This window comes from Thunnus maccoyii, chromosome 9, assembly GCF_910596095.1.
Source record: "Thunnus maccoyii chromosome 9, fThuMac1.1, whole genome shotgun sequence".
In the NCBI taxonomy this organism is placed as follows: Eukaryota; Metazoa; Chordata; class Actinopteri; order Scombriformes; family Scombridae; genus Thunnus; species Thunnus maccoyii.
In genome coordinates this window covers 12,853,991-12,866,012 of record NC_056541.1, presented here as the reverse complement: position 1 = coordinate 12,866,012, position 12,022 = coordinate 12,853,991, and the positions used below count along the sequence as shown (strand labels likewise).

General features: G+C 39.4%; 1 protein-coding gene across 3 annotated transcripts in view; it reads right to left on the bottom strand.

The window, feature by feature from the left end:
- msh3 (mutS homolog 3 (E. coli)) overlaps positions 1–12,022 on the bottom strand; it is a 43,949-nt gene that overhangs the window by 20,652 nt on the left and 11,275 nt on the right. For all 3 annotated transcript variants that reach the window (XM_042421359.1, XM_042421360.1, XM_042421361.1), the window contains exons 12-20: positions 11,709–11,818; positions 10,136–10,268; positions 7,184–7,371; positions 5,804–5,972; positions 5,524–5,588; positions 3,486–3,602; positions 3,111–3,218; positions 1,878–1,992; positions 1,080–1,237 (exon numbers count right to left, since the gene is read on the bottom strand). In XM_042421359.1, the coding sequence (XP_042277293.1) occupies positions 1,080–1,237; positions 1,878–1,992; positions 3,111–3,218; positions 3,486–3,602; positions 5,524–5,588; positions 5,804–5,972; positions 7,184–7,371; positions 10,136–10,268; positions 11,709–11,818 (1,163 nt within the window). The remainder of the gene's footprint in view (positions 1–1,079; positions 1,238–1,877; positions 1,993–3,110; positions 3,219–3,485; positions 3,603–5,523; positions 5,589–5,803; positions 5,973–7,183; positions 7,372–10,135; positions 10,269–11,708; positions 11,819–12,022) is intronic.

Sequence of the window (12,022 nt, the reverse complement as noted above, 5' to 3'; positions counted from 1 at the left end):
GATGACACAAAGTGACACAAAGTGAATGATGTGGGAAAGGTCATCTCTACATCAGATTCACCAGCGTCCTTATTTTTAATTGTTCTAATAAGAAAGAATGTGCAGAGGTGAAAAAGCAAGTGTGTTGCGCTCTATCGGTGTTGTCATGGCCACTGTCGTCGTCTTCCTGTTGACGGAGACAAAGCTTGAAAAAGTCAGCTATCACTTCTTGACTGTGTTTGTGTGTCTGTCCATCAATAAAGAGAAAGAAATACAGTAATTTGTGATGGTGTTGGTGTGTCGCTTTAGGTACACGTAAAAATTACACATATGGTGTATGAACGCATGACTGTTTATTTGCATATTAAGAGTGAATCCTTTATGGATGTGTCATCTTTAATATTTGAAGAGCTTTATCAGCTTTAATATGCTTGCCTGGAAAACAAATGTCTGCGTCACCAAGAGACTTTTTTTCTTTGCAGCTCCATCAAATCATTTTATAATTGTATGTTATGTTTTCGAGGCATCCACACAAGCTAGTGAGTCCATAGTAAAGTGTCAGCTTACCCAAATTACAAAAAAAAAATGTTCTCACTTAGCATAAGCAGCTCTCTGCAGTTTTCATAGGGTCTATTTCTCAAGTAGTTTAGGGCGGAGGCAGGTACAGTATCTCAAAACAGTTAAAAACAATAAAACCATAATTATCTGGTAATCGATTAGTTGAAGATTATGCACGATTTTAGTCGACCAAGATTTTCTTTGGTTGACTACAGCCCTACTTTTATTACTGATGCAGCATTAGTAGGTAGTTGGTAATGAGGCAACATTAAATCAAACCACTTAAAACAAAACAAATCAGTCTCAGCGTGCTTTGAGGAGCAGTAGAGGGCACAAATACAATTAAAAACAGGGGAGAATAAACACAGCAGAGATGTTCATATCAGTGTTGGTGAGTTTTAGTATTGTGAATGTTTCCAAGTCACTTCTCAAAACCTGAAAATATGGTGAACATTCATTTCCAGCAAGTCATCAAATGCAGTCTGTTCAATCACAGCTTTTAAATATCTTACAATTGTTTTTACGTGTGCTTTTGTTCATACCTGGTGTAAACACCGTCCAGTATGCCCAGGCGGGCCTCAAAGGCCGGGACGAAGGAGCCCATCTGGGCCATAACACAGATCAGGGCCACCTGGCGAATGTAGGAGCTCTTACCTCCCATATTAGGACCAGTAATTATCATAGTTCTCCTGCCATCACCCTGTAACGGGGGAGGGTGGGGAGGAGCAGTGACATAGACAGAAGGCGAACAAGGGGAGAGACAGAGACACAGAATAAGATATTTGCATGCTGTCCTGCACAGCTGAGGAGGTGGGTGGACTGAAAGCTTGGCTCCTCTTCCTATTGGCTTGTTCTTCTGTTCTGTGCAAGATTAACCTACGCCCACTCCATCACTGAGCGAGGAAGTGTGTGTGTGTGTGTTGTGCACGCCTGTATGTGTGTGCGTCGTGTGTATTTATGTGTGTGCGTGTGTGTGAGCATAACTATGTTTGCATGTGCTGTTGCAATTTTGTTTCTGAACTGTCTCAATGAGTTAGTGAGCAAGAAAATGTCTGTGTGTGTTTTGGCTCAACTTTCTTTCAAAGCTCTCTGAATGAGCCTGTGCATGTGCGTGTGTGGGGGGCGAGGGGAGACCAGTTAATTAGAGGATGGCTTGTCCCATTAGGGACAAAGGCCATGTCCCCCATTTGGAAAAAGCTGCTAGGTTAGGCAAGTAGTAGCTATGGTAAGTCTCCAGAAAATGAATGCAAGTCAATGTAATGTCCCCAAAAGTGACCTAAAAGTAAATGTGTGTGTGTGTGTGTGTGTGTGTGTGTGTGTGTGTGTGTGTGTGTGTGTACCTGTAGTTCTGTATGGTTGGGCACATACTGGTTGTGCTCTCCCATCAGTAAGTCTATGGCAGGATGTCTGCCATCCTTGATCATAATCTGACGCTGACTTTCACACACCTCTGGCCTGTAAACAGAGTACACACACACAGTCAGAACTGCACACACACACACACACACACAATTAAACACATTCAACCACAATTATATAACACTGTGCACTGTGTTTTGCTTCCTTTTGTCCCTATCTGCTTTATTTATTGTTTAAAAATGAGACATTGACTGATACTGGATTTTAATGGACAATATCGATATTTAAACTTATAAGAGCCATTTGTATGTCTGTTGTATGTTTGTATGTCTCAAGTAAAATAATAATAAAAATACACATTAAAAAAATTGTAAAAATTAGTAAAAATACATCAGTCCATATTATATTACATAAAGAAACTGATTTAAGATATTTTACAGTGGAGCAATACACACTACAGGGCTCCCACACATTTTCACAAACAAAATTTCAAAACTTTTTCATGACTTTTCAAGGAAATAATATAATTTCCGTGAAGATTCACAACCTTTAAGTATTAATTTCATTACAAACAACAAAATGAAATTCCATTACTTTTCCAGGCCTGGAAAATGAGATTTTAAAATTCCATGACTTTTCCAGGTTCTCCATGACCGTGGGAACCTAAACACTTTAAGTATTTTAAATAATAAATATAAATAAAAAAAACACATAAAACAAGAATGTACTTGAATTAAAAAAAAATCTAAAAATAAATAAAAAATATATATTCCATTTGCAGCTAATAAAAATTTTCTTGTTGCAATTTACTGCTCTATAATTTCTTATCTGCCAATATATAAGCCGATATATCTGTGATTACCAATATTGGCTTATAACAAGTACCATAGGCCTTCTGAACAAGAAAAAAAGAGAGACAGCAATAAGAGATGGTTGGAAGGAAAACTGAAACACTTAAATGGGTAGAAATGTACAATATAAAAGATGTGTGTGAGTTTGTGTGTGTGTTTGAGTGAGTGGGAGAGATGTTGGCGATCTGGCTGAGCACGCTGCTGAGCCCAGTGCACACTCCCACACACAGCCTGTCTGAGACTATAGGACACGACACAGGACACCCACACACATGCACACACACACACAAAAATACAAACTCACACACTACATGAACACACACACATACACCAATATTTACGGTCATCATGAGAGGACATCACCTGCAATAGTCCCCTTGTTTAGCCACCTCAGCCAATGAAAAGAGGCAGTCCATGGTTGCTAGGTGACTAATAGCCCTTTTCATGGTGTGATAGTGCTCCCCAAACTGACTACAGAGAGAGAGAGATGGGGAGAGAGGGAGAGAGGGGGGAGGAAAGAGATTTTCAAGTGTAAATTAAGGTAAGTGCATACTGTGTTCTTAGCAGACGGCATTGATGATGCACTTGACTAAAACAGATTGGCAGGCCGAGAGCTTTGGAGGCATCTCTCTGAACCAGAGCCTGACATGTTCTTAGCAGTTTTCATTTAAGTTCAGCCATGTATGTGTGTGTGTGTGTGTGTGTGTGTGTGTATGTGTGTGCATGCAACTGTCATACTCCAGAAAATTGGTCCACTCCCTCTGGCAGTCCAGCAGCAGCTGCTCCCGGAGCTGCTGCAGCTTCTTGTAGCGCTCCACCAGAAACGGAGAGTGATACCTGCTGACAACCTTAGTACTGTAAAGGAGAAGAGATGGAGGTGAAGTTAAAGAAAGGAAGGTTCAGTATCTACTTATAACAGGGGCCTGAAGCATTCCTGAATCAATCTTCCTTTGTTAAAAACTGACATCATATACAGAGCTTCAGGTACCTTTCTGCCTTCTGAACCCTTGAAATTAAGCTCTGCCTACTTGTTACCCAATGTTAACAGTCACATATGTCAATGTGTTATGATGACCAGGTCAACCAAAGAGTTTAAGAGATTAAATTAGAGGATTGTCTAAAAATGAAAAAAATAATTTGAGTAGCATAAATGTTTTATTCAGCTTTCTTTTCATGTTAATCATCTCGTGACCCCTCAGATCCACAGATTTGCAACTCCAACCACCGGAATGGAAACTGCTGCCCTAGAAGAGATTTATAATATGTACGTACTGTATATTGCATGAAGAAGAGTCCTGTAAATGAAATTATAAAATAATAGACATGGTGGAGAACACTGCAACTAGGCATTTCCTCTGCTGATTCCATAATTTCAAATTTTAGGCCACCTCAGAGTCGGAGTGCAATGTTTTCTTTGTCATTCACTTTTTTAAGGTTTCTTCATCAATTCATAGAGCATTCATTGATTTTTTTTGGCAATTGCAGGCCGCAGCAACATGAAAATATTAATATAGAGTTCTATCTACTCTAGCCACCTGACAAATTCACTCTCCATTTACCTCTGTTTTTTAGTTTCCATTAAATATCTGGCTCTTTAGCTTCTAAATTCTCCACTATTCACCATCTAGTCGCTAACTTTGTCTGTCTGCTGCTTCGCTCTGGACAGGTGTTCAGAGGGTTTACCAGAGCTGGAAAAAGAGGTTGATTCAAGCAGTAAAACTGAACCAAAGGATTAGTTTAATCTCTGAATTACCCAATAGTGTAGTTCAAACGCAAGTATTGTTGCTATGGTGACTTGCAGTTCAATACTATTGTGCAGTGATTTGGAACTGCTGATCTGAACGACGTCTCAAGTGTCCTAAATCAATAACCAATTTGAAGAGCCACCTGCCAGCCAATCAGAAACAAGTGCTTTCCGTGGCCATGGTATAACATATATACAATATATATTTAACATACATCAAAGTCCTCCTCCACTCAAAAATGTGTTTTTGTTCTTGTTCCTTCACTTGAATGTTTGAACTTCACTGTGCAGAATGACTTATGTGCAGTTTCACATTCATGTGCTGAACATGGAAAGTTTCTCTGTGCTCACTGTAAAATCTGAGTTTAAGGCCCGTATCTTTAAACATCATTGGTGACATCACAACTAGTTTGGGAACCAATCCTAGTCCAATATGCAACTTTCCCAAGTGTGATGTGAAAACTTGAAACCTCCAGCATACAAACACTGAGAATGGACTTTACAGTGAAGTAGGAGACATCTTGCATCCAGCAGACATTCAGAGATGAACAATATCTGCATATTCATAGATTGTGGATTTTTCAGTGAGAGAGAAGGAGAGGATACAATTTTAAGGATTTTAACGTGGTAACTGTACTTTATTTGTGGAAAAACAATATCAGACACACATTATTATTCCAAGCAGAGTAATTTTATGTCTTAAAACCTGTCTGAAGGGGATTTTTAACAATTATCACCTTGTTTCCTCATTGCTAAGTTGCTATCTGAAGTGTTTTATGTACAGTGCATAACATATAATGCTATCCATTACCCCATTCAGTGAAAAAAAATCTATTTTTGCAACTAATTCTCAGGATATAAATCAGTGCATTTAAATTCAACTGAGAAAGAAGGTTAGTCAGCTCAGAGGTCATATTTAACACCACAGAGAATGACAGTAAGGGTTACTGTCATATCACTGTCCTGATGAAAGTTTCTGTGACTGTGTGTGTTTGTCCTACATGTGTATGTGTGCTGCAACTGTGAGCTCACCTGCTGATTTTGACCCAGTCAGGTGGAACGGTGGAAGACCGCGAGTTCTTCACCTCAATCAGAAACTGAGGGCAGAGGAGGGCAGAGACTTTGATAAATAAGACCGGAGCAGATGGACAACAGAATGTGTCGCTGTTGATTAAAACTGACACACAAACACACACAGATATCAGATCATCACTGTGACTCAGTCTTCTACCCAAATCAGGCCATCAACCTCCCACCTGTCTTTCACTCTTTGCCTAAAACACACACGCACACACACACACACAGACGATACCTCCTGTCCGGACACAGTCGTGTAGTCGAGTGCAGGGGCCTTCAGCACCAGCCTGATGTCTTTGCGGTGGTCTTGGATCTCATTGAGCACGCTCTGGATCTGCTCCCTCCTTTCCTGCAGCACCGGGAAGCCGGACAGGTCTGAGAACAGCTCTGTCTTATTGCCAGACCTGCACAAACACCAGTCCAAATGTGACAGCTGCCGGTAACATATCACAACACAGACACGCAGTAACGGAGAGCATCTGAGACATAAAAGGTTAGTCATCCTACCTGTTGAACAGTGAAAACAAAATAAATAAATAAATCATCCATGTGTCACTATTCATTCTGGTGCTCCATGCCACCTGTTGATCATACATCATTCTTACTGTGGGGTGTTTTTCTGATTTTCACATAAACGTAGACATAAACATAGGAGCCTGATGTCAACCTGTTAGATGAGATCTACTATGCTCGAGTGTTTAACAATCTAACTGAATGAAATTAACAATGAAATTGGATGAAATTAATAGTAAAAGGGTCACATAGATGTCAAGGACACAGATTTACACATTTTAATTACAAAATATATTTAACAAATCAAGGTGTTTAAATGAATTTGAATGCAGTCTCCTGTGGCTCTCAGGTCTATTTCCAATGAATTTGATGTCTTTGTTCTCATATTAACAGGCAAGTTAAATTGAAAGCCAATCTTCCCACAAACTAACTGGATTATGTTTATTAGTCAATAAATCAACAGATCTTTAATAAACAGCAGCTTTAATCATCAATTTATCATTTTACGTCAGTTTTTCTGGTTTCAGCTTTTCAAATGTGACAATTTGCCGTTTTTCTCTCTTCTTTATCATTATGAATAGCATATCTTCTTATCTTTTGGACTGTTGGTCACCTCGGGCTGAGAAAGGATGCAGGGCACATCTCATTATTTTCTGGCATTTTATAGATTGAACAATTAGTACAGAAAGATCAATAGATGAATCTATAATGACAGTAATTGTTAGTTGAAAGCCCTGCACTCTGTATCCACCAGACTGCAGTAAGTGTGCACAACAAAGCAAGTTAAATGATCAAACATAGACTTGATTGACTATTCTTTTCAAAATGAACAATAATGCCACTCAGACACAATCTATTGAGAGTCAATCACATTCTGAGCCACGTATCAGTCATTCATAAAGCCATCCTTCACCACTATTAAATGACTATTTTTGTCCCAGATTTGTGTATCAAAGTGTGATTCCTAAGGGCTATTTTACTTTGTAATCGTTTTTTCTCCCCTTTTTTTCTGTGCAGTTTCCAGATTTTTTTGTGGTGGGAGGATTATCGCAGCTGAGTCTAACTACTCAGATCGTCCTCTTTTACCCCCGATTATACTCACTTGGCCGCCTTTTCATTGAGCACCTTGAGGAAGCTGTTGGCTGGAGCCAGGAGGTCAGGAGTGTCCAACAAAAGCCCTTGAAGCAGCGCCGAACTGATCTGTGCTTGGATAGCTGGCAGCAGGGCCTGCAGTTCCAGTCCCAGGCGAGAAAGACTGCTACTAATGAGGTAAAACTCCTGTGTGGAAGACTGGAGCACACCAACACAAGACATGCAAAATATTTGAAGTGTAAATAGTTTGTTCCAACATATTGTATTTCAATTGCACAAGGAGCTGCATCTCATCACAAAAAAAATCTATCAGCCATTTATAAAGCAGGAATTAAGAAATACCTTTGTATTCTTATTATACATATATACATATACATATATATATATATATATATATATATATATGTGTGTATATAAGTTTGTTCTGTTATTGGGAGAGTCTATAAACCAGCGAGATTAGATCACTAAATCTCATCTGCATTGGATATGGCAGTCAAGCAGCAAATGCTCTGAGAGACACCGCTTATTAGCAAGTCTTCACAACGGGAGCTTTAATACAATAAACATGTGACAGTGACGTCATCAAACGGCAGATACAGAATATAATCAGAACTTCAGTCATCACTATGTAATATCTATCAGTCTTTATTACTGTTTATTTATCACTGTTCTGTCTAGAATTTAATACAAAGTACAGTGTGTAATATTTCAAACACGATCAATACTGCAGCTTTGAAAATAAAATCATTTAAGATGGAACAAGATAATGATTAATCAATGCTCTGCATGGAAATGCGTCAGAAAAGAGGGGATATTGGAGATTATATTGCCTCATTATTGCCATTAGTGATGTCACAATATAGTACCAAGTCATGAAAGGTTAATGAGTGTCACACCGACAATGGTTTATGGTATTAATCACATGCTGCCATTTTAATGGTCCCCCATGTCAGCAGCCCCCATGTTGCTCTTTTATGAATTCAAACAGACAAGTGACTGGAGACCACAAGCATGCCCTCCCTCGCATTATGTCAATGGAGCCAGAGGGACACAGGCCATTACACACAGTCCCATTTATCTACAAATGGGAAAAGTGATAATTAAAGGTCACATGTTATGCAAAATACACTTTTTCGTGTCTTTTCAATATAGATATGTTTTTCTCTCAGTAAATGTGTGTGCACAGTTTAAATTTGGCTCCCTTTATGATGTCAGCAGGCTGACGACCACCCAGTGAAAGCCTATTGAATCAAATATTGATCTGAATCAAAGTTCTGTTGTTGGCTGCAAGAATCAACACAACAGTCTTTATGTCCTCCCATCATCTGAGGAAGTGAAGCGTTGGATCCACTTTATTTTTGATGGAAATGTCCCAACAACGACCAGAAAACTGTTATATGTGTGTGTGATGGATCCATACCGGCTGTCCATGACCCGACCTCAAACTTGGAAGCAGTAAGTTTTAAGTAAGTTTTTATGCTGTTTTACTGTTTATTTAGCAGGTTAGCCCTGTTGAACTTGGCATTAGCATGTTGTGTGGCTATTATGGCTAGCAATGTTGGACTAATGTAATATTGAGGGACAGTCAAGATGAACTGTATGAATGTTAAGCCTCATTTGAAGTCAGCTGAATAAAGACAGTAGCAGGTTGGATGGTGATAACTGTTTTTTCATGTTGCTTTTTATGGAAGGTTTGTTACATATTAGCCTGTTCTGCTCCATGATCCTAGCCTGTATGTGTGTGTTACTGCTGTAACATTATGTAAATGTAATTGATAGACATACCATGAAGGTAACGATACACGTGTGAAACAGAAATGAACAAACAGCAGGTATTCCTTTGCTAGGCAACATTGTGTAACTTTGATTAGCACCCAGCAGCTAACTTTCTCAGACCATAAAGCTGTAGTGGTCCTTTGTGGCAATGTGTGTAAAGTCAAGCTGAAGCTAATACGCCCATTCTGGTCCACAGAAACACTTAGTGTTAGTGTAATACCAGTACTAGTGACGCTACTGCAGCTCCGTTGCAGTTCCAGTATGAATATGAATACTGTCAACAGCCCTCGGTCTCTTTTGTTGCGGTCATGTAATCTGGCATTGTGTCAGAGCAGGAAAGCCACAACCAGTTTCAGAGTAGGGTGCAGTGAGCAGCAGCTCATTTGCATAGACACAGAAACAGCCCATCGAGAACACGACTGAAACAGAGGAGTATAGAGGTATGCTAGAATGCATAATATCAGTGGTGTTTTAAGCAAAAAACTTCAAAGACATGTTCTTGGGACCTCAGAGACCTATATTAACTTGGTGAAATGGAGTATAATATGTCACCTTTAAGGCCTCTGTGTGTGTATGTGTGTGTTCAGTGACATTTGATGATTTTCTTTTTTCTATATGAAGGAGTCAGAACGTTGAGCATGAAATAAGACATCAAGCTAAGATCAGAGTGCCTCTCTCATCTCTGTACAACACACACACACACACACAGACACACAGGTGGGATGAAGCCTTCTGACATTTCAAAGATGGGTCCGATGGGAAATGAGATTGTGTCAGACAATCGGGTAAGTGCCACTGAGGCGCCTGTTCCCTGTTGTTAATCAAGAAGCACACCATAAAAAAGAGAGAGAGAAAGAGAAGGAGAAAATTATCTTGGTTTTCATTTTTATGCAAAATAGCAAGAAAAAGGAGGTGTGCTATTTTACATTTCTAATTTCAGATTTTTGCAGCGTTAGTTTGTAGCCAATGTTTTTAGCAGTTTTAAAGGATACACATATTTCAGCTTAAGCTGGTGAGTAAATGTTAAAATAACTGATAGGAATGATGACAAAAATATGACCCAGGCTGTGAAAACTGAATTTTCCTTTAACCAGTGTGTGTAAGTGGGGCAGACATGTGATCCATCAGTCTCAGTCTCATGGGTCATGCTTTTGAACCCTGTCCCTTTTTGTTTATTACTTTTTACCTTTTTGTGGTATATGCTACAGATGCCTCTCTCCAGGTCAGGCAAATGTGACAGCAGGGATCTGACGGAGTTTAAAGTGAGAGAGTCCGACTCAAGAATCTCCTGCACCGCATCCTGCCTCTCGGAGATAGACCTGAGGGTTTATGGAAGGAAAGAAATGAAAGAGGAAATGAAAGAAAGGTACAGAACTGTAGGGAGGAATGAAAATCAATGTTTTAAACCCAGTCATGAGCTTTTTTTTTTTTTCAAAAAGACATTTCAAAATCAGAACAAATAACTGCAAAATTGCCTCTGATTAGCATAGATGTGCTGTGGTTTACTGATGGCCTAAACAGGCACTGCTTAAAGTCAAACATCTGTGAGAGACGTGACTGCAGTGTTACTATCGTGAGTGAAATTTCTTCATTTTCTAATTTGTGTTTGAATTACTTTAGTTGCCATCTCTGCCACATACCTTCTGATGATGAAGTAGATGCTTAGAGTACTAAAATGTGTTTGTCTAAAGCTTAAACAAGTTGCCTTGATTTCTAAATTACACTTAACTTCCTGCAAAAAAAAAACTTATTTTAAAAAGACACAATGAGTACAAAACCTGCCTGTGATCGTAAACATCCAGCAAAAATGAACTGAAAAAAGCACAGAGAAAAGCTTAGTGATGTTATAAAATGAGCATCAACTCACACTCAATCATTGATATGTGCTGCTGTGCTGTGTGTCTTGGAATTAATGTGCTCGGGTGTAATCTGGGCTTTATTGATGTTGATATTCTGTAGAGGAGCTATCTGTATAATCTGAGAGCAGTGCCCAATCCACAACTATAATCCCTGCACAGTGGGAGGGAGCGACACACAGAGAGAATACTCACACAATCAATAAATGGATAATAAAATTACATGGCAGAGAAGAGACCTGGAGAAGTACAGCAATATTATAACTGAGAGGTTGTTTATGACACAAGCACTATTGAGTCCGTTGCAGTGTTTTTATTTAAAGTGCTTTTTATGTGTGCTTTTACCCTGCAGTGTTTCAAAAAAAGAGGAGCAGCTGCTCTGCTGGATGAAGAATTATTCCTGGTCCTGAAATGGCATTTAATCATTCATATGAAATAATAACAATCCATACTTCGATTTCTGTCCCACTGTGACGAAGCGAACGCAAAGCTGCTCCTGTAAGAATCTTTTTGATTAGGCTTCTCAAGCTGTGTTAAAATCCTCCAGCCTGCACTCAGACTGACAAACCAGAATCCAAACCATTCAATTCAGATCTTTATTGTCCCACATGAGGAAATTCTTTTTGCAGCAAAGCAGCTTTGAAAAACAAAACACATAGCTCTAACTCTAACCTTAACCATCTCTAAACTAAACATGACAAAACCATGTGATTGGTAGAGCATCTTGTGGATAGGAATAAGCACCTGAGAGGCTTAATCATGGAAAGAAAGTCCCCAAACTCCTACTGTTAAGATGTGTTGTTAAGCACTATAAAACTGAATAACAGGAACAGAGAAAGAAGCTGAAACAGTTCGGCACTGACAGTCGTGCTGCAACAGAGGTCAGAGGGCTCCTGTACTCACTGTGGGTCTGTGAGGGGCTGGCTCACCCACTTCCTCATCAGTCTCCTCCCAAACGGAGTGCGAGTGTGATCCAACACCCACAACAGACTGCCCTTCACACCACCATCTGTCTGTTGTCGAACAAACACACGCACACACAACACCAATTACACGTAATATAACACACATACACACAGCTTGCAACAAGTTAGAGGAGAGGGTTTAGTTTGAATGTGACATTATCCAGCATTACTATGGTTCTTTCAGAGAGGAAGAAAAAGTAAATTATGATGTCATTAATTCAAGACATGAGCAAGTGATCGAAGCCACAAGCA